The sequence below is a fragment of the Patella vulgata genome, chromosome 5 (assembly GCF_932274485.2).
Source record: "Patella vulgata chromosome 5, xgPatVulg1.2, whole genome shotgun sequence".
In the NCBI taxonomy this organism is placed as follows: domain Eukaryota; kingdom Metazoa; phylum Mollusca; class Gastropoda; family Patellidae; genus Patella; species Patella vulgata.
In genome coordinates, this window is record NC_065883.2 from 52577590 (window position 1) to 52601481 (window position 23892).

The 23892-nt window shown below is 32.8% G+C and overlaps 1 protein-coding gene across 1 annotated transcript; it reads right to left on the reverse strand.

Annotated features, from left to right (window-relative positions):
- Positions 1 to 483: 483 nt before the first annotated feature.
- On the reverse strand, positions 484 to 22309 carry LOC126821049 (sorting nexin-4). Its single transcript, XM_050549344.2, has 12 exons — positions 22204 to 22309; positions 21568 to 21674; positions 18196 to 18412; positions 17960 to 18031; positions 16831 to 16878; positions 15596 to 15724; positions 14832 to 14959; positions 14322 to 14411; positions 13910 to 14000; positions 12242 to 12399; positions 9310 to 9424; positions 484 to 8716 (listed from the first exon to the last, which is right to left on the reverse strand). Exons 1-12 carry the CDS (start codon positions 22297 to 22299, stop codon positions 8669 to 8671), a joined length of 1299 nt encoding a protein of 432 aa, XP_050405301.1. The 5' UTR covers positions 22300 to 22309; the 3' UTR covers positions 484 to 8668.
- Between the last annotated feature and the right edge of the window lie 1583 nt (positions 22310 to 23892).

Below are 23892 nucleotides of genomic sequence, written 5' to 3' on the forward strand. Positions count from 1 at the left end.
TCTGGAGGAGTTGTTATATAACCTGCATTTTGATTGATGTGAGGCATTAGTCAATGAAACATTCTGTTGCAGCGAGTTTAATTTTAATGAGGTTGGGCTTTGTATTGTTGAAACTGTTTTAATACTAGATAGCGACAAACATATAAACAAGATCCACCATAAGGTACCATTTCAGTACTATGGCCTTGTGTGTAGAAAGTTTGGTGATGTAATACTCAATGGTTCTGAGATCTGCTCTAGAAACGACACTAGTTTAGATGTCTAATTATATGACCTCCCACCCTCCTCTAAACAGCAAATGACGGCACTTCAGCATGCGGCTGATGAGTGTATGAAGATTCGGGTAAAAATAGCATGATGGCTATATCACTTCATAATATACACCGACAGGGCAAAAATCAGCAATGTTAGAAGTTCTTTTAACATACATAGGGCGTCCCCTACCAGCAAACATGGACAAAATAAGATAAGTCATACAATAGATTTCATACAAGACATTTTACTTGCTTGAGCTGTAAAAATTTGACATAACATAGTAAAATTAATGATACAACCAGTTCTACAAAATACAATAACAATATATACTGTGTTGAATCTAATATAACAAAACAGCTTTATAACTGACAATTATCTATTTGGCTTTAAAAGATATTATCTGCATTAAACCAATTACACAATCTGATCAAAATACAGATCTATATTTTGTTTCGTTTTATTATGGCCTCTACTACATGAAGATCTGACCAGTTGTAGTGTGAGGCCGTGTCAGAGGTCATACAAGTGGCTTTTGATCCAATGATGTCAGATATTTGATTAACCAATCAGCGTTGATGTTTATAGTGGATTACCCACAGTTCTGTGCAACTGGTTAATCCCTCACATCATCCAGAACACGGGTTATATAGCAACTCTTCCAGATCCTAGTAGTAAAGACAAGTAAAACGAAATTTTGAATATAAAAAAAAGAAACGAAATAAGATATGTGTTTTAATCAGATTGACCAAATACATGGCTATCCTAGAAGATTCAATAGTGAAGTTAAGTAACCGTATTGTTTAGTAATTTCTACTTGTAATTCTGATGAGATCGGGTAGATAAATACTAAATTGGTATATCCATATATTCACACCAAAACAGTATAAATATCCATATTCACACCTAAATAGTATAAATATCCATATTCACACCAAAACAGTATAAATATCCATAATATTCACACCAAAACAGTATAAATATCCATATTCACACCAAAATAGTATCCATATTCACACCAAAATCCACAAAACTCACTACATGGAATACACCATATATCCAAATTATGAGATAATGTCATTTTACATAAAATATTAGAAAATATTTGTATTATAATAAATGCGCACAACTTGATTAATTTGAGAGGTTGATATATATATATATAAAGAATTATATAATAATATATGAGTATTTATGATTCTAGACAACCAATGATGAATGATCACAGATGGCATTTGAATATATACAAACTGGTAAATTTAGTTATAACTATTTTCTGAACTTGTTTATAATATCCAAAGTTTAAATATGAGACCAATTTTCTTTATATGCAAAAATTAACACAAATTTTGAAGTCTTGCTTTAGTTTTCTTAAAGGTGCTACACCCCTTTAATTTTGTCAAAAATAAAGTGTTGATTTAATTTTTGACATTTCATTTAGTGATGGGGCAGCAAGTTATAAATTTGTTTCAAGCTCTATTGAGTTTTGTTTCTAACTTGTTAACTAATTTTAATTCAAATTTGGGCTAAAAGTGGAATATATCTCAACACCATGCATCAAAACCACAAAAACAAATCTAGCCATACTAAAGGAATGTTTGTTCAAGAAACTACCCATTCATGGACCTGTATTAATGTTGACTCCCTTCAGGTCATAATAAGTTCATGATGCATTAATTCCTTGTTTGGACAGTGTTAAATAATAGATTTGCTTTTAGTTTATGTCATGAATGGGATTCCGACAAGCCATTTTACATTTTGTCAAGAAAAAAATAATGATTGAAATAGATAAATGGTTAATTTGTATGCGCATCTTATACTAATCACAATCAAATATGAAAGTACATTTCTTTTGAAAAATATGAAAAAAGCATATTATGTGCATTTTGTTGCAACACAAAAACATTATTTAGAAAAAGATATATTTTTGTGACTTGATACATGTTATTAAATTGATTGTGATGTAAAAATTTTATTACCTGATCATTGAAATTTGACATGAGAGATTTGTAACTATGATAACGGTCTCAAAAAAGGAGTTTCTTATTTCTTTCATAACAAAATTTAATAGTTGAGACTTTTTTGATAGATTTAGTGAATATGAACAATACAATGGTACATCATCACATTGTATTTAGTTGTGGTTTTTATTCTATAGATTAGTGTGTGAGTCATGTAAGGTATATAAAGCCAATTCAACATGTCTACCACCTACAATTAGCCACATATTTTCCTATATAATATATATACTGACATACTCCATATCCCATAGATGTACTTGTATAATATACAGATTCTTTCATCGAATTTATCATTGACAATTATAATCAATAAACAACATTCCTTGTTTATGTTCGTCAATAGTAAAAAAAAAACCCAGTGAATTTTCAATTGCGTTATAGCATACATGCAGCAGAGAACTCACCTGAAGTCCCGGAGTGTGATTTGAGCTATATAGGAATACCTTGCAAACTATAATATTGTAAAAAGTTGAATTTCCAATAAGAATATCAGTTAAATCTCAGTTAAGTTGTGAGAAATTGGATATTATCTCAAAAATGCAAATCACGCTCAAGAGCTTTACTGGGTTCATTGGAGCATGGGAGGGGTTAGGTTTGTACATGGATAACCGCTCATATACCAGAACTTCACTCACTATAGGGCTGGTGGTGGAAGCTTTAGAGTGAAATCACAATTGATTACAAATTCGATTACACTGTTACCTGAAATTGCTTATCAAATGTTATCAATCTCCAAATAATTCTATCTCTATTCACAAGTAGCTAACCACTGTTAGCCGTAAAATGTATCTATAACAATAAACAAATTTATCTATAGTGATATGATTATTATAATACAAATGTGAATTTATATCTATTTCTAACTTCTAATTATATTATGAATATATTTTAATATACTATGACATATACATGATTATGACCCTAGTTTATTTTACATACACACTAAGATTGTGTTTTTTTAAAAAAACAACATACTGTAATTCTTTCATTAATACAACAATTATATAATTTAATACAAATAATTTACAGTGAATAATTAATTTTAAATGCTTTGTTTGGTCCCTTTTCAAATTTCTTTGTACAACATGGTACAACACTATTTTGTTGAATACATCCCTATTACGGATCCTTTAAATTGTATATTGTCCTTTAGTACGTAGACATTAATATTACATCATGCACCAAAATTTGTTTTATATATGAAGTTAGTAATTTATTAATCAGTTCATGTGTATTTAAGACGATCACTAAACAATTTTCCAAAATATTGACACAGTTTACAGTTTGCGAAATACAAGTGGTTTTATTATCTTAGGTGCTCACGTCACAATTTCAAAAATTGATTCACCTTTTTTATTTGTCTACTGAACTCCTGATCATGCCATCAGAAGCAAACATATCTTATTATACTGGCCTGTGATAAATATTTAAACACAGACAATATAAAAGAGAATAAGAAAATCAAGAGTTGCTGTTCTACATACTACAATTGTTGATCAAGGCCTATGTTTTCACAATAAAATGGGTTATTTGTCCTATACCATAGATATTAATTGGTATTAGCTATATATAATGTATATAATAACATAAACTACTGGTGAAAATAATCAACATTTTACTCATAAATATGCTGATAGACTTATAAGACAATATACCCATAAATATCATACAATATCTCTTAATTCATTACTCACTTCCATAGAGTATTCTACAGTTAATGAATAAAACTGTCCTGCAGTAAATTTTATTTTGAGTTACGGTACTGAGGTACTTATAGACTTTGATATGGATAAAAGTAAAGGATTTAACATGCTCACTGGGCTAGTCTGATTACTGATATTCTACAAAGATGTCAGTAACAGAAATAAAATGATTCTATCATGCATCTGGAGGTAGGAAACTAGCTAGTAGGTGAACAGATTGGCTTATGAGAATGTAAACAATTTGCAACATATTTTATTTGAGCTCAATCAATTCTCATGTTTACACTAGATTTAGGTTTATCAAAATAATCTTACAATTTATCAGACAAAAATTTAATTTAGTGAAATTATCTACTGATCATTATTAATAGAACTTTAATGATAAATGAGAAGTGGTATCAGATGTTTTACAAAAAGTAAACATTTTTAGCAATCTGATTAAACCATAGATCTTATTTTGTTTTGTATTTTATAGTTCAAACTTTGTTTTGTCTTCTAGACAGAAGGATCTAGGAGAAATTTTATATAATCAGTATTATGTTCGACTTTGAAGATTAGCCAATGAAATTTTTATTTTAGTCGAACTCTACACACGGTGTGCATGGATTTATGGTAGACATCTATAGAGCAGTCGAGAACAAAACAAACGATAAACATAAATGGTCTACTACATCATTCGGTCAAAATTTCATTTAGGGACCTCTAATGCTTCCTCCTTTGTAAACTTTCCGACGTCGTTTCCCTTGTCAGTGGTGCAGGGCGGAGGGCCTGACACAGACAGCTGTCAAGTCATTCAGATGGGACAAAAAACCGAGGTCCTTTGTTTTCATTGGTGTGTACATAAAAGATCCCTTGCCAATTGAAATTCGATATAAGAGTAGACCATAGTGCAGCTGCCTGGGCAAAATTTCCCTCATAGCACACTGTATGGCATATGCCTGTTTCCATTAGCCCAGCCGGAGCAGAACAGTAGGGCGTTAAACCCCATTTCATTTCATTTCTTTTGTAAACTGGTAAGACCTACACCAACTAGAGGCAATCGAAGCCTAGAGACATCACATTTATAATACTTAAGTCGAACAATCAAAATAATGGTACACGAATTCAGATAAATAATAACACTAATACTCATATAATTTAACTTTTGTGTTAAATATGTGACAAACTGCCAATATCTGTTCAATTGTCTAGCCATTTAAATATGAAAGCTGACTCAAGCCCAGAGTATTTTATCTTATTCAAAAAAATTGACCTGACAATAACAAAGGAGCTTAATATAAAAGAAAACATAGACTGGGGGTAATGTCCCATGTAGGACAGTCACACTAACTAATATTGGTATTATTTTATTCAAGTTGTATTTAGACTCAGTTATCGAGGATTCATGTACTGATTTTACAAAAACAAATATAATCACATCCTCTTCAGATACAAAACTTGGATTTCCTTTTGTTAAAGGATAACTTCTCTATTGGTCAAAATTCTTTACGAATCTTACAAATTGTAACCATATTTTAAAGAACATCTTCTGTATTGGCCACAAATGTTTATAAATCTTACAAATTGTAACCACCAATGATATTTATCAAAATTAGGATGTTAAACATTTATGAACAGGCCACATTTCTATAAAATATAATTACAAGACAAATTCTTTATATTTCGTTTCAAGGAATTGTTTTTATAAAAAATGTGTATATAACAAATTCTTGTTTCAATCAAATCTGACAAAATAATGTTTTTAACCTATCATCTAAAATTCATGTAAGAAATGTCATGATATAGTAATTAATTATCATAATGACTAGTAAACATATTATAACTTATTAATACATATAGATTATAGAAATTAAAGATGGCACTTAACACTTTCTGTATTGTAGCACTTTCAATTATATTATTGCACTTAATAGTAAATTTAATGATATAAAGTAGAGTAATGAGAATATTCATATGTACTTGAGCATGCTAGAAGTTCTTCTAGTTTGATTGAATTTGACCAATTCATGGTGTCATCCCTGTTACTTTGATTGTAGAACATGAAATAAAATTTACAAGTTATAATTTCCCCTCAAAAATGTTAAATTGGGTCATAAGTATATATACTGTGACCTATATATTTCCAAGTACTGTTAAAGAGTTTCAGTAAATATTCTGTTAGGCTATTTAACGTTGTCATCAAAGCAGGTTCGTTATATTAATGTATCAAATACATCAATAAGAAACTACATGTATATGCAAAGTTTTGTGCTTTTGGATCAAAGATATTTCTCGTAAACAGTGATTGAAAGTTGAGTAAATTCTTAACTTAAGTTTGAGAATGCTTTGTGAACTCAAGCAAGGTCTTTCAGAAATACATATCTCTTGCTAGTCTACGGTTCATGAAATTAGATCTTTGCATATCATACTTTTGTTTTTAAAGAAAATAAATGTTTAACATTGACAACAATCGACACAGTTACTAACAACTCGCTATAAAATGTGAGTATAAAATGAAATTTGATAAGACAGGAATGCAATCCTTTGGTCGGTTTAAAACTAACATGATGCTTGGATGAGAATTTTGTCCGGACAGTGGTCTTTCCACCAACTCCTTCTTTTACATGAAGCCAGGATATTCTAGCCGAAAAGTTCAGTGTCATAATTGCAGCCCCGAATCAAATTTGACTAAAATAAGTATTCCTTGTCCAAACTTCATTAATTTCAAAATACACCCATTAAGCAATGTTTTAAAAAGTATTTGAGATATTTTCACCTAAGATAACATTCTAATGCTCAAAATACCATTCCATGTCCATAACATCCTTCTTTTTTTTAAAATATTGGATTTTTTTACAAAATTATTAAAATAAATGATCAACTAATAATCCCAACAAAAGAAATAATCATAACTTTATATTTCAACGTCTCTTTACAACGCCCTGCTTCATTCATTAATATGGCTTTTATTTTAATTTATTCTATAACTACATGCAAATACAAGCAAATATCATTGAATAAAGCCATTGAATACAGTCATTGAATAACCTATAACTAACCCGTTATTTTGGCATTACAAATATTTAAACTTTTTGGCAAATAAATTTACTGAGAGCCAAAAGTGATGCAAATTTTAACTTTCAAGAGTGAAGACTGGTAAATATAATTAAAATGAGACACCTTGGTAGGGGTATAGGCATAACCTGTCAAAATTTTCAACTTAACAATTTAGTGATAACAGATTCAATATGATCGAAATGAGAAGCAATACTCCAGTTCTAGCCTTGACTTTACACAATGAGCTATTCTAATCAAAACAAATAACATAATATCATTACTAATTCAATAAACACCCAAACAGTTCTATAAATAGTTTTACATCAGCAGATGTGACTTCTGCTATTGTATTCCACAACAAAATAAATAAACATAATAATTTATAACAAAATACAGTATTTAATGTTTTTAACATAAATCTCCACATCATATTTTAATCAAAGATTAGTAGAGGATTAATAACAATAATCTAGACTCAAAGTATGTTTATAAATAAGCTTATCAGTATATGCATATAACATACTTTAAGTGTGGAATTAGCACTACGCAAGAGTTTGTTAGTAGGCATATTCCTTAAGCAATGATTACAAACATTATCAGCTTATCAACCACTACTACACTTACAATTGGTGTCTCTGATAAGTTATCTAGTCGTTTCTTAGGTTGATCTGATTTAGGCTAAACATGAAAACATGTATATTTGAACTGACAGAGCTTTCAAATCACAATTTCTCTGTGATTATCAAACAGATTATAATATACTACATGCTGCGGCCATAGAATAATTATAGATTTAATACACATAGAAACACCAGAAGCTGTATTGACTAATGTGATGATTGGTCCAGCTAACCTTGTAGACCAATGAAATTGTCATAATTGCCATCAAGTGTGGTAGTAGTTATTGAGTTGATAATAGTTGTTACCATTTATCAGTGGCATACTTATATATACTGGGAGGTATATGCATAAAAATCAAAATCTTATAAAATCAATTACACAAACGTCATTATGATTTGATTTTATGAACGCTAATTTACATGTATTATTAGCTTTAAATCACAATCTTACTCACATAGTCAAATAATCCTGTATATTAAATATACTAGTCAGTAAATAATATTAACAGATATATGATTTATTACCTCATAACCAATTACAATTTCCACAGATGGCCAGGTTCATTTGCATGTATGGTTCAGCAGCTTCAGATTCAGAGTTTAGTACCAGTATATTTTTTTTGATCCATGAAAGATTTTTGGTGGTTTTTTTTTAAGGGTGAGAAAGACCAGAGCTGATTTAAACGCGAATAACTCACATACCAACAATTCATCACTGGATGTACATTTACTATAGCTTTATCAATGAATCATATCATTCAAAGAATCTTGCTTTTACACAAAGCTATTATAATAATAATTATGCTTGATCATAAATTAACCAGTGTATTTTGTGTGTAAGTGTAAAACAGTAAAAAAGAGTGGTTTGTTTTCTCATAATACACATCTTATATTAAACCATAATATTCAATTTGTGTCGAATATAAAAATAGGATAGAAGAGAGGTCACTTAGCGTAAATCAAGAGACAATCTTGATAATAGTTAAACTATAACAGTTGTAATGGTGGTAAAGGAAGATAATCTTTATTCTATCTCTCACATCTTTACAAAACAATCTTTTGCACTTGTCCATATAGCAATTCCCTAAAATAGAATTTTAAAAATTAAAGTTAAAAATATAATCATACAGACATTTGAATTATTACCATATTTTCTGGTGTATGAGACACTTCACGATTTACATAGCCATGTCCACCCAGTTCGACTACTGCACACATAACATCATAATTCCCTGATGTCTTCCACAGAAGCATAGCAACCATTACCCAAATGGTAACCAAAGAAGAAAATGTCATTTGTGATTGTCAATTTCAATGACTGTTAAAATAATATTTCAATCTGATCAGTTTACATTCTTCATCAAACAATTCACAATAAAGGTATTAAACCAGATGTTTTGAATGACTTCACATTAAACATTCTTAGAAGATACCAAAGTTGTTAATAAGAAGGTATTTATAACAACAATGGGATGTTGTTAGTTGTATTTTAACAATGATATTTCTATCATAGTAATTTCAAAGGCTCAATTTTTCAGTTTGTCATTTAGGGTGTGCGAATAAGACTTAGACATGAAACTTTTTCTTGTTTCCAAACTTGCTCCATGTGGCACTTTAATAAAAAATATCCATTATGTATAACAATAACTAACCCAAACAACAACACTACATCCTTACCTTTTTACACTGCTTAATTTGCATAATGGCATAATTGGTGAATATCTCTTGTAAATCTTTTGTTTTCTGTCGTTTAAATCTCTCTATATCCTTCAGGGCACTTTGAACATGTAATCTACAAACATTATGTTAATATTATTTTAACTCAGTCAAGCTGGATTTTTAAAGCTGAACAAATCTAATATATTTTAAATATCATATCACACTAGTTTTAACAAAAATGGCCGACATTTCTTTTCGACAAGAATGAAATATTTTGATAGTTGAATTCTGTTTACGTAAGAACGGGTTAAATAGCCAAAATGCTGTAAAAGTGAATGACACATATAATTCTAAGCATCTCATATACAAATATAATTGAAACTTAAATCATTCTATCAGGGATTCAGATTCTGATACCTTTACGGTGCCTGAAAATAACAATAGGCCTATTGTACATGCAAAACATAAATTTTACAGAAAATTGGCAATCTCCTTGAATGTGATCTGGCGTGTAAATAGGTCTACTGAAAATACTAGTCACCGAAAATAAAATTTTATCTTAGTAAATATATATAAAAACTTCTGATGTATTATGTAAAGAAAGATTTTTAAAGTTGTTGTATATTGTATTGTATATATCGGTAATTATTTCTACCTGAGACATAAAACTGTTACATGTTGTCTTTTTTATCACACATTTTGGGCAGATAAAATATTCCAGTTGGCGGAAAAAAATATGAACCCTTTTTTTATATAAAAATTATCACCCATTTTGGCAGGAAAAAAATGAAAGCCAGTGTGAGCCCTGAGGTCTGTTATTGTGGCAAGAGATGTGGTTTTGATACCATGCTTTTATGTGACAAGAAATATTGTTGTCTGCCCAACCTTGTGGGGTTTGTGTTCAGGACTTGTCCCAATATGCCCTAGTTTGTGTTGAGTGGATGCTAAAACACCAGGGCCCTGTTTCACGAAATTGTAACTAAAGATAAAATCCAAATTTTAGTAGATACTTCAATTTTGATTGGCTAAGCACTACAATCAGTCTAATATACTATTCAAAAAAAGTAGGGGATATGTGATTTTGGGGGCATAATACTAAAATATGCAAATGACTACGAAAAAAGTCACTATAGAACCTAACAGAAGAAACATTTCCAGTTACATGTGACGCCCAAACGTACCAATAGCTACCGCATGGAATGCAGGTGATGCTTGGAATCATCATTGGGGTCCAACCCAAGATTTGCACGACTCTGACTTTGAATGTTACAGTCATTGTGGCATTGAATTCCAGGGTGGAAACATCAGTTTAATTGTTTTAGTGACCAGAAAACAAATTTTGATATGCCTCGGCTTACCCAAAATGAAAGGTTACGTGCCCTTGGCATGCTACAGATCGGCACAACACAGGCGGTTGTGGCGCGGACGATGAATGTTTCCCAGTCTGTCATAAGCAGGCTATGGTCCAGATACCGTGATACACAATCTGTACAGGACAGACCACGCTCAGGTCGACCAAGGGCGACAACTCAAGCCCAGAATCGATTTATCCGTACCTTGGCCTTGAGAAATCGTGTCATCACAGCAAATCAGATCAGCGCTCGTCTTCAAACAGACACTGGTGAGAGAGTGAGTGGCCAGACGATTCGGAATCGACTGCATAGGGGTCACCTTCGCGCCCGACGTCCTCGCGTGATCCCTTGTTTGAGAGATCATCACATTCAGGCAAGACGTCGTTGGTGTAGGGATCGTCAACACTGGGATAATCGACGCTGGAGCAATGTGATGTTTTCAGATGAGTCAAGGTTCACTGTTGATTTTTTGGACAGACGTAGGAGGGTGTGGCGTCGTCGAAACGAGCGCTTCCAAGACGTTAACGTCATCAGACATGATCGATTTGGGGGTGGTTCTGTTATGGTGTGGGGAGGCATCACTGTTGCTGGAAGAACGGCTTTACATGTTGTTGCAGGGCGTGTTACAGGCCAGTACTACCGGGACAACATCTTGGCAGTCCATGTTGTGCCGTTCGCACGACGTCATGGCCGCCGTTTCATCTTCCAGGATGACAACGCAAGATGTCACAGGGCCAGGATCGTTACAGGTTACCTCCAACAACAGAACATCACCACATTACCTTGGCCAGCACTGAGTCCCGACCTCTCCCCCATCGAGCATGTCTGGGACATGCTTGGACAGAGGTTACGTCAACGTCAACAACGTCCTGCCAATGTCCAAGAACTTGCTGCTGCGTTGCAACAGGAATGGGATAATCTGGACCAAAATGACCTTAGACGTCTCATTAGGAGTATGCCACGTCGGATCAATGCTTGTTTGGCAAACAGAGGAAGATTTACCCGTTACTGACTTGGTTGTGATGCTGTGGTAACTTTGCTGTTTGACCCCGGGTATCATTTTACCCTTATAATGGTCAGTCTGTGCCTTACTTAGTCTAACGATCATTTGGAATAAATCGATGAATGTGAACTTCATTTCATTTTGTCATTTGTTTCTTCGTCAGTTTCATTAGGTGACTTTAATAACACTTAAAAATCAAATATCCCCTACTTTTTTTGAATAGTATATTATCCAACCAAATTACTAAAATTTGGATTTTATCTTAGTTAAAATTTCGTGAAACAGGCCCCAGTTCTTAATATCTTATTAATCACAGGAAAAAGTTGGATCAACATACCTAGATATTTCTGGTACAAGCATAAATAATGTAAATATTTAACTCAATATTTTGTTTGAACACAAAGACAAAGTACCACAAAAATATGCCAGATTCCAGCTATTCAAATCTATTATGCATTTCTCTTGTCCCTATCGGGGCCCAAAACAAATCGTATCTAAGCAACCAGTCGTTTGTACTGCTGGTATAAAAATCTTTTTATTTAGTTTATTATGTATATTTTTATTCTCTGTTTACTAAAGAACAACATATACTTACTGTGTTTCTTGTGTTGCCTGTTTTAATTCAATCTCAGCTTGTTTTATTTGTTCTTCTAACTGTTTTATTTTTAACTCTCTTTGCTCGGGAGTATCACTACCAAATAACTTTGACTTTACACCAGATAAAGAAAACGTTCCTGGTGACTTCCCTTGAACCTTAATCAAATTGCGGAGATTTCAATAAGAATCTATGCTAATAATTTAAATAAGGCAACAAAAATACCAATAAAATTAATACAATACCATCTGCACATATCCAAATACTGTAGTAGTTGATGTAACATGAAATTAAGTTTAAGCGATCAAATATAGGATAACAGAGAGAGAGGGGGAAATTGGGTTTAACGTCCACTTGACACAAACTAGGTCATTTCGGGACCAACATATGGTTCAATTTTGTTTCAATAATTCGATTGCACGTAGGGGTCTTTAGCAGTGGAAAGAAACCATCGAGGTTGAACAGGCGACCCTAATCCATGTCACATACAACCTGGGAATTGAAACCACACCAGTTGACACAATGAAGGATCCAAAGAATAAAGCCATATGCCCTTTAATGTTTACAAATAGTTATAATTACTAGTAAATAAAGTATTACTGTAGAATCTCTATTAAGCAGCCGCTCACAGGAATTTTCATGACTGACCGCTTAACGGGAGTGACCTCTTAATAAAATCTCAGTGTTTGTAGAGCTGATGTGAAGTAAATTGTACGCTTGGATGCATTTGAGCAAACATTAATACTTGCATCGGTAAATTTGGTCATCGCTAAAACTTGCTTTGAACGAAAATTCTTTGACACAAATCACTGATGTAATTGTGTAATTTTGTACCTACATTGATACTACTGTCTACCATTGTGATGAGATCGATAATATTTATCTATTTGTGTAAAGAAAATCCTTGAATTAATTTTATTTTATCAACAAAAGCATGTCCAAAAAAACATCGCTAAATTTGTCACCGATTTTCAGGGGGTGTAACATTGTATGTAATATAGAAGACATTAAAACTTCTGTTTAGCAACAAAGTGACATGGACAATAGATACTAAATGATTGTGACAAAACTCAGCTTTGTCGATACTTATAGTTTAGTCAATCATTATCAAATAATGCTTCTCGCTACGTGTGAAAACAATAATAAAACAAAAGATTAATTAACAGATAATCCCCGGTTTATTGTTATTTTCACAGTTCTTTTTACCTGATCGGTGGGGGCCAGATAATTAACTATTAATCACAGGATTACCGGAGGTGAAACGAAGTACGATAAGATGGTATCATTCAACAATGGCCGTTGAATGGGCGATATTTTGTTAAATTTATAACTAAAACAGTGACCACTGGCCGCATTAGAGAAGTGACCGTTGATTAAAGAGATGAAACAATAGAATTTCTACTGGGGGGAATTTATCGTGACCGCCAACAAGGAGATGTCGCTGAATAGGAGTGGCTGATCGTACAGATTCTACTGTACATTAATATGTGCTTTTAGATCCATTTTAAGGATCCAAAGAATAAAGCCATATGCCCGTTAATGTTTACAAAGAATGGTTATAATTACTAGTAAATCCTGTATTACATTAATATGTGCTTTAAGACCCTTTTTAAGGATCCAAAGAATAAAGCCACATGCCCATTAATATTTACTAATAGTTATAATTACCAGTAAATCTCGTTCTTTGGCTTTAGCAGACAAATTATCATCGGCCCTTTCTAAATCATATTGTACACATTCATACTTTCGACACACAGACCTAAAAGAGATAAACATATTACTACATGATATTTATTATCTAGTTATCTTTATTCTACAATACTAGAGTTTCTAACAAAACTGGTGATGCTTGACCAGTGACTGGTAATGAACATCTAATTGCACAAATTTTCTATTGCCAGAAATTTTTTTTTAACGCCGGGGGAGGGGGGGGTAAGGGGAGGTGGTGCCACACCACCACCACCCAAAACCACTGATTTAATTTGTGTTTAGTGGCCTTACTTTCTGTTGGTTTCCTGTCTTATCTATGATACTGTATTTCATGGTCAATACATCATAAAAATAGTCAAGTGATCTTTACCGTAAAGAATCTGAAAAGGCTAAATATTCTTTAAGTTGATCAGCAAAATGTTCTTCTTCCTCTAACATAGGATCAATGGATGAAGCTAACCTGAAATAGACATGAATTTAAAGTTTATACAGCTTAAATATGAAAAAAACCCCAGTCAGCATATCGTCTTTAGTATAGACGATATGCTGACTGTTCAGGGTTTTTATTTTTTCATATACATGTAGACTCTATACTTTGAACCACCAGAATACACTAGCACATACATGCAATGATAGCTTATAAATATTGTATTGTAATCTAAAATGTTGTGCATTTGGTCACTTTCATATACAATATTTGTTATTTCAGTGGGTAGGTGTGCAATGTGAGGGGGAAAATTTTGCCCAAACAAAAGTGATTCCAGATTCTCTTCATATACTAACGCGAGGGTTTATCTCGGCCGACACCAGGATCCAAACTCAAGACATTCTACCACTGCAGTTCCATAATGATAAAGAGCTTGACTGTTAAAATACTTACACATCCATATAATGGCCAGCGCTCTGTAATGGTTCAGACATGTCTTTTTCTATACAACTCCACTCACCAAAAACACGAGCATAATTACCATGAACTTTATGTATAGCATATAATTTATCAGCCATTCTCTACAATATCAAACATTATAGCAAATAGTTAAAGATCAAAAAACAAATAATGGGCCTTGGTTAGAATAAACACTTTACCTAGATGATTCGAGACTAAGATTGTCATGGTTATTTCTGTTTACAATTAATATGATAGGAAACCTATTTCAATACATTTCTTAACAATTTAAAGTTTCCTGTAGTTGAGAACATTCTGTAAACTTGCTGGTAGAGACAATAGTATCTGTTGGAGATTTACCCTTCAGTATTAATTAATCGAGATTGTCATCCCACGATCAATTAATATGCTAACAAATAAAAACATCACAGAATCCTTCAGGATAAAAAAAAACTGCCTGTGAATGTAATTTCCTTAGGCTAGAAATAATTGTCACATTATTAGACACTAATAGTTAATTATCTCTATTAGAACTACATTTTACAACATTGCAAAACTTTGATATCAAGAAAGAGAAATGGGGTTTAAATACCACTCAACACTAAAGTGGGTCATTTTGAGACTAACCCATTAGTAAGTCCAGAAGGATCACACTACAAACTACATGTACATAGGACAAACCTGAAAACAAGACACAATCCACATTACATTTCAAAAGTTGGTTTCGGCACAGTGATCTTAGTAAATGAAATACTTACGGCTCTATATTTCAGAATGTTTGAAATGTTAGTTTGAAGTTCATTGGCATAATTTTTAACCTCTTCAAATCGTCTGTCTGGTTTTCTAAGACGAAATGAAGCACTTATCGCTTTTAATTTGGATTCAGCCTGAAGATAAAAATAATCTTCATGTATTTGTATTGATGTAATTTGTACAACCATTAATATTTATCAAATGTTAAGCAACAATTAATTTAAATATGTTTCATACTTGGTATAATATTAATGTTGAGGACTAAATGTATTTTTCAAGAATTCAAAATAATCCCATTTCCCTCTCCATAGAGGATACACAAAAATTTCAGTAACACAGGCACTAACAATTATTGTCCACCACCTTTCGAAGAAAGCAGGGGACTATTAAAATGGGTCTGTCCCTTCTCTCTGTATGTCACACTCTTTGGGACACAATAATTTTCCTTCTAATTGAGCTAGAAATTCCAAACTTGGTGTGGGGTGTTTATACCTTGATGGAGTTCGAAGATGAGCATTTTCTGCTTAGGGTAAGCATAGATAAGCTATTTGATTGGTTGATGCTTTTGGTTGAACTTTAGTTCTAATTAAGTGAGCGTGATTAAACGTGGTGTATAGTTTTAATACCTTGACTAAGTTTGATAATGAGCATTTTCTGCTCTGGATAAGCAGAGCAATAAGCATTTTGATTGGTTGAGACTTTGGAGCTCGACAACTTTGATTCTGATTGAGTGATAGTGGCGAAACTTTGCGTATAATTTCACTACATCAATCAATACCTTAACAAAGTTCAAAGTTGAGCATTTTCTGCTCAGGCGAAGTAGAGAATTCAATCTGACTGATCGAGACTTTGGAACACAATAGCTGAAACTCTCCTTCCAACTGAGGTAGAATGTTCAAAATTGGTGTAGGTGTCTATTAGGTGAATGCCTTTACAGAGTTCGATCATGCACATTTTCCACTAGGGCTATGCAGAGATAAGCAATTTCATTGGTCGATGCTTTGGGACAAGATAACTGATGGAGAGGGATGAAACTTAGTGTATAGTTTCAATACCAGGTACTTCAAAACCTGACTGAGTTTGATCGTGAATATTTTATGCTTAGACTAAGCATAGATAATCAGTTTGATTGCTCAATACTTTTAAAAAGATAAATGTGAAAATAATTAATATGTATCATCTGCTTATTTTGGGATTTCGGCAGGGGACATCAGCCTCAGTGTTGGCTTGCAAAATTTACCTTGCTCTGAAAATCTGTACTATATACAGCATCTTTCCAACCACTATCCTAGAAATCATAAAATCATACATAAATCACATAACACCATGTCCCATATTGTGGTAAAAATGCACATTATTATCAATATTATCAACTACCCAAACTATGTTTCAATTACAGGCATATAATTCATGTTTGAAAAGGAAGTTTTGTCTGCTCTCAAATAATTATCAACCTGAATATTTCTTCAAACCTTTTTAAATTAATGACAAAAGAATAGGTTGCCAGGCAACGACACATACACCCATAGCAGCTAAATCATCTGAGTGGCCGACAAGGGTTGTTGCATATATATTCTTTTGCAGATAATTGGGGGCATTTATTTACAAGACAATTTCATACCGATCAATTTATAATATTCGCCGTTTGAGGGTTCACAAGGTCTACAAACTGAAAAAAAGACCTTAACTCTGGAAGTAATTTCCAGAAATTGTTGAAAGTCAACCAGCTTTTTCGTTTCACTAATTCAAATAATGCATATAAATTTCATACAGATCAGATTATAACTTTCATCATTCAAGTGTTCACAAGGTACAATAAGGTGAATCAAGGGCCATAACTCTACAAGTAATTATTTGAAACTGCTGAAATTCAATTGGATTCTTCGTTCCACTAATCTAAATGATGCATATAAATTTCGTACAGATCAGATGATAACTTTTATAATTCAAATTTTCACAAAATTAAACAAGGGTGATATCTCTAGATGTAATTATTGGAAATTGCTGAAATTAAAAAGGAATCTTTGTGTCACTAATTTAAATGATCTATATACGTTTCATACATATCGGATGATAACTTTACAGCGTTCACAAGGTTTAACAAAGTGAATTAAGGACCATAACTTCAGAAGAAATTATTGGAAATTATAAAAATTAACAAGGCTTCTTCATCTGACTAATGTAAACAACATATATCAATATCAAAACAATCAGATGATAAATGTAGTCTGTAGAGTGTTCACAAGAAATTGTGTACGGATGGGGAATGACAGCAATATACGACCCCATTTCCATGTGGTCAGATAAAAAGGGACTTGTGTAAAATTTGGTTCATAGTGTTACATGTAATAGTTAAAAAAAATACTTACCTGTTGCATAAAACCCATGAAAATTTTATCCGTGGACAATATAGTATGTGAAGCTATTCTTAATAAAAATACCTGGAATAAAATTATTTTAATAATTTGTAAATTAGGTTTAATTGGCCCAGTTTGAAAACTAAATCTGAGCAGATGCAGATAAACACAAGTAATACTTGATATGGTCGTTTTTGGGCTTGCGCATGCATTAAATAAAATATAAATTGTCTTGGAATTAAGTATACCTCTAATGCTGCTCTACGTCTTTCTATAAATTCCGGATCAAATTTATCAGTAGGTGCATTCTGCCAGGTGTATGTGGCTTTTTTCTCTGGTAAAGGTGGAATAATAATAGTAGGATAAGTTGTCTCCAAGTAATTCTTTAGTAGTTCAAATTCACTGTATCTCCTCCATAAAGATGTTGCTCCATCACTATATCCTTTCATATTTTCATCAGTTACTCTGACAAGTAAATACATGTATATATTATAAAAATTGTATATGAAACATGTTTCTTTTAAAAAAAAACATATTAAAGTAGCTAAGTCTCTAACTCAATATCATCTAAAGTCTTTGACATCAAAGACACAAATTATTTGTCAATCTAAGTCAACATTGATGTTGTGATCTTACTGGGTACATAAATCGTGTACCATAGTGCGTTTCAGCGCCATTTGTAACAAGGGACTCGAAAAACGAGGATAGGCATATTCCAGATTTCATGTCAAACGGTTCTGGAGTGCATGCACAATAAATACCAGCAGTGTAGATTGGAATAAACAGACACTGGGAATTGCCATTCGGTTAAGACTTCTGGTGTATTTTTCCGAACAGAAACGATTGAATGTAAATGCATATTAGAATGAACACAATTATCAATTTATTAAAACAACATTTTATTACAACATTTTATTATTGGCCAGAGTAGTCTTAAAACAATTATCAATTCATTAAAGTTACAATTTCATAATTTCTAAGAAAGTCAAAACATAATTATTTCTGTGTCTTTTGCTCAATAGGTTGTCAACTCCCTTGTTTTCCTATTTCCTATATTCAATTTGAAGTTGAAAACGATATTTTTGCAAATTTCTCAACTGGCAATAGTGAATTATAGGATTAATAGGATTATTCTCTAACAAGGTAGGACTGTTTATAGATACCATCTATTTTAAGGCTTTATTTTAATACATTCTAAAAATATAACTTAACAATATGAAATTGTAACTTTAAAATAACACTTTATTATTGGTTGAGTAGTAATATTAAAACAAACACAATTAATAATTTATTAAAACAACACTTTATTATTGGTCCAAGTGGTCTTTTTGTTCTGTCCGAGTGGTCTTTTTATATAGTCCGAGTATTTGTTTTGTTTGGTCCGAGTGGTCTATCAGTTGGTCCGACTGGTCTTGGTCTGCGTTGTAATAAATTCTTCACCAGGCACTTGACGGTTCATAAAGACTTTCTAAAACACAGGAGTGTTATTTGTTTTCATATTTGGACCAGTACAAGCCAATCATAATTACTTATTTTTGACTTGACAAAATAATACTTATTAAAGGGGTAAAGGTTTGTTACATATTTACATATAAAAGAAATAAACAATAAAACTATTCAAAATAAAACTGTCGTTTGTGATAGACTTTATCAGAAGTATTGCAATACTTTTTGTCAAGTATCGCAATATATTGCTATATACGATTTTTAGCCACAATATTAGTAAGGAATGAACGAACATCACTTCCTCTTTATTTTTGGGAAGTTTTTTTAACAGATAGCTCAAACTAGTGGATGTATTTATTGTACTATAATATCATACATAGTCTCGGTTACTCACAACCTCCTAGTCTTCAACATACATGTACAGAGGATCTAGGACCATTGTCAATAATTGGCGAAAAGTTCTATTGCCCATGCGTAACCGGGAGTTTGTTTTTTTATGTGGTTATTTATCCAGTATATTTGGCCAAGCCAAGTAAGGGTTGTGCCCCTTCCCGCAATAAATCCCATAATTCTTGCATTATTCTAAACAAACATGAATCATGACAACGAATTAGGATTAATTTTTAAAAAAAGAAAAAAAAAAGAAAAAAAAGATAGGTTGCCAGGCAACGAAACATACTCCCACAACAGCTAAATTTTCCAGGCACTCATTGTCGGGAATGAAACATTTATAACACACTAAAATCTGATTTTAGAATAACAAGTCATTGAGTAATTATCAGAAAATCATTAGAATTTGTTTGGCCCATGCTAACGTTTGGTATACAAAACATTAATTAATATCATGGATTTAGCTGTTCAAATTATCATAAACCATTGAAAATCAATAAACTTGTTAGTATGGTCGGATATTAACTTTAGCCTCTAGAATGTCCACAAGCAATTGTGGACACTGGACAGACGGGGGCGACGACAATATACAACCACATTTCAATGTGGGCATATAAAAATTAAAGCCAGACGCAGACGGGCAACTTTTTCGAGCAACTTTCAGGCAACAGTGAAATCGCTGGTCGTTGAAAGAAAAAATGGCTCATCTGCGGCAACGGGCAACAATAGTTGCCTGCTGTTGCTCCGAGTTGCTTCTCGTTGCCAAATATCAAACATGTTTGATATTCGACAACAGAAAATCGCTCGTCGCCGAGAAATTGTTCATCTGTTGCTTCAAAATTGCTCATCTGATGCGGTAGGCGACAACAGGCAACAAGCAACTGGTTAACTGTCTAATCAGCGAGCGCTCTACTGTCATGTGATACTTCAAGATGGAACAGCTAACAACATTAACCGTCTGCACCAAGCTTAAGAGTGTTGGATATTGAACTGGCAATGCAACATTGGCGTCAACATCTTGTTTTAGGACTAGTTACCTCCCATAGACTTTGTTTATGTTAATGTAAAAGACCGGATAATCTAGCCAATGACCTATTATTTTCAAATGTTGACAACGCATCCAGGCCAATATTCGGGGTGCCGCAATATTTGTAGAATATTTTTCTAGTTGATATTTTGGCTTGTGTTCTACTGCTAGTGTCTTAATTGGCAGTGGGATGAAGACGACACTGCTCCTTGTAATGTTCGAGACTGAGATTAAAACCACAAAACTTGTCTGAATGACAAATATCATGATCTTAAGCACATACTTTAGACCGCTCAGTCATCTCCCACATGCACACGACAACTTGAACAGACAAATGAAACTGTATATATATATACATGTAGTATGTAGGAGAAAATCTATAGTAGGTAGTATTTTATTTGTCAAATATTTTTCTGAGCTCCAGAAATGATTGAAATGAAATGAAATGAAATGAAATGGGGTTTAACGTCCTACTGTTCTGCTCCTATACTGGGCTAATGAAGACGGGCATTCGCCATACAGTGTGCTATGAGGGAAATTTTGCCCGGGCAGCGGCACTATCGCCTACTCTTATATCGAATTCCAACTGCCAAGGGACCTTTTACGTGCATTCCAATGTATACACGGGACCTCGGTTTATCGTATCATCCGAAGGACTAGACAGCTTTCCTTGTCAGGCCCTCCGTTCTGCACCACTGACAAGGGGAAACCACGTCGGAAAATCCAGATGAACTTAGAAATGATTGAACTGACCTACCTTGTTTCAATTAAATAAACTATATATGTGTCTTGCATTTTCATAGAAGCGTTGGTTCTTTTTTCTGGTTCCGATACTGTTATTTCCATCCATTGTAACAGACTCATCTGCAACATTATATATTTTAAAAAAAAAATTACTGTAGGGTTGTATCAGCAACAAACACAAACATCCATAAAAAATAATTTTCTGAACTTTTATTACAATTAAATACAATATATAGCATTGAATGGTCTAAATCATGTTGTCAAAATAATATGTACCGGTACATGTAATTTAAACTTCTCTAATCGAAGGGGGTGTGTCTTGCAGAAAACATTGAATGAAATAAAAAAAACAAAAACATTTGAGATCATGTAACATGTATTCCTGCTTATGTAATAAATTATACACATATGTTTTTAAGAAGAACAAGTGCTAAATAACGTCTTGGGTAGACAATATCTGATACAGAATATATTAACAGACTCAACTGTCTCAGTTTCGACGTTCGTAATTCTGTTAGCAGAAGAATCTAATCAATCATAAATGATTAATCAGCTAACTGTGGTCATATTGATCACTAGAAATTCCGCCATTACGTTCTTAAATCGCTTAGTCCGAAAACTGTGAAATATAGATAATTAATTCAAGTACCTTAGTTGTTGGTTTTGCCCTGTCTGCGTGCACGTCATTTTGTTCTGGAGTTATTTTTTCAGGGTTAAGTTCAGGCGAATTTTCTTCGTCCGCCATGTTGCCTGTATTTGCCAGATGAAAGTCTGTGAATTACGATATAGATAATATTATTTCAAAAGTTATAAATATAAGAAATAAAGTACATTTTTCATGTATTTAATACAATTAAGACATTATTTCTTGCAGTTTCTAATACAAAAAGGGCTCCTCAAATTTGCTGTTCAAGAAAATTTAATATTTACGACATCTTAAATAGAGTTGGCTCCCCTGTTATGCCATTGTGGACAGGGGCCCCTCCACATCATAGAACTCCGATTCATGCTCTACATGTATTGTTGTAGATAACAAACCTTAAAGTTACAATTTCATATTTTTAAGTTATATTTTTAAAATGTATAAAAATAAAGCCTTAAAATAGATGGTATCTATAAACAGTCCCACCTTGTTAAAGAATAATCCTATTAATACTATAATTCACTATTGCCAGTTGAGAAATTGGCAAAAATATCATTTTCCTCTTCAAATTCAAACGTTTGAAAAAAGCTACTCCATGGTGGAGAATAGAAAACAAGGGAGGTAATTGTGTTATTATTTCGGGTGTGAGAATGAAACCTATGATCGTATAATAGTGAGTTGACAACCTATTGAGCAAAAGACATAGAAATAATTATGTTTTGACTTTCTTAGAAAATATGAAATTGTAACTTTATAATCTCTCAACCCTCAGTATATCTCAGCGTTTTTAGTTACGTTCTCGTAGCCAGTATTGTTGGTGCGATTGTACATACAGTGCCCGTAACTTTTGGCAGTAGGGATAGGCGCAGTACTCGATATTTTACCGAATATTTCATTTTAGGTTGGGAATTTCACTGCCCATTTTTCTCTCTTTTTTTTAAATGATGACTAGCATTCATAAACAATTTGACTTCCCTCATCACTTATGAAAAATCCTTTTGACAAAGTAATTGTTCCTATACAGCTTTATGGGATTTTATAGAATGCTAGAATACTACAGGAAATCAAATTCATTCTGTATTTTTTTTTTCACATGACTATAGATTCAAAAGAATTTGTATAGGATCTTGGAGCCACGGTGGCTAAGGGAGTATATAAGACCCCACCCCCACAGCTCAGCGACATACCGGTAATTTAAAACACATTTATTTAATCAGGCTTTTAACTGACTCTGTATACAATCGTTACATGATTTTTGCAAAAGTCTCGAGCAATCAAACTGATTATCAACTATAGGCTATACTAAGTTTTATCAGTTTAAACATTCTACCTCAATTAAAAGCATGGTTGTTATGTCCCAGAGCCTTGGCCAATCAAATTGTTTATCGCTCCTTGGCCTAAGCAGAAAATTCTCATCAAACTTAGTCAAGGTAATGATGTCATGAATCTATACTCGGAGTTTCATAGTTCTCACTTAATTACAACCAAAGTTATAATGCCCAAAAGCATCAAGCAATCAAATTGCTCATCTCTGCTTACCGTAAGCAGAAAATGCTCATTTTCGAACTATATCAAGGCATCGACCTAATAAACATATAGCCTACACCAAGTTTGAATATTCTATCTCAAGTAGAAGGAGAGTTAGTATCCCAAAGTCTAGACCAATTAAATTGCTTATCGCTCTGTTAACCCTGA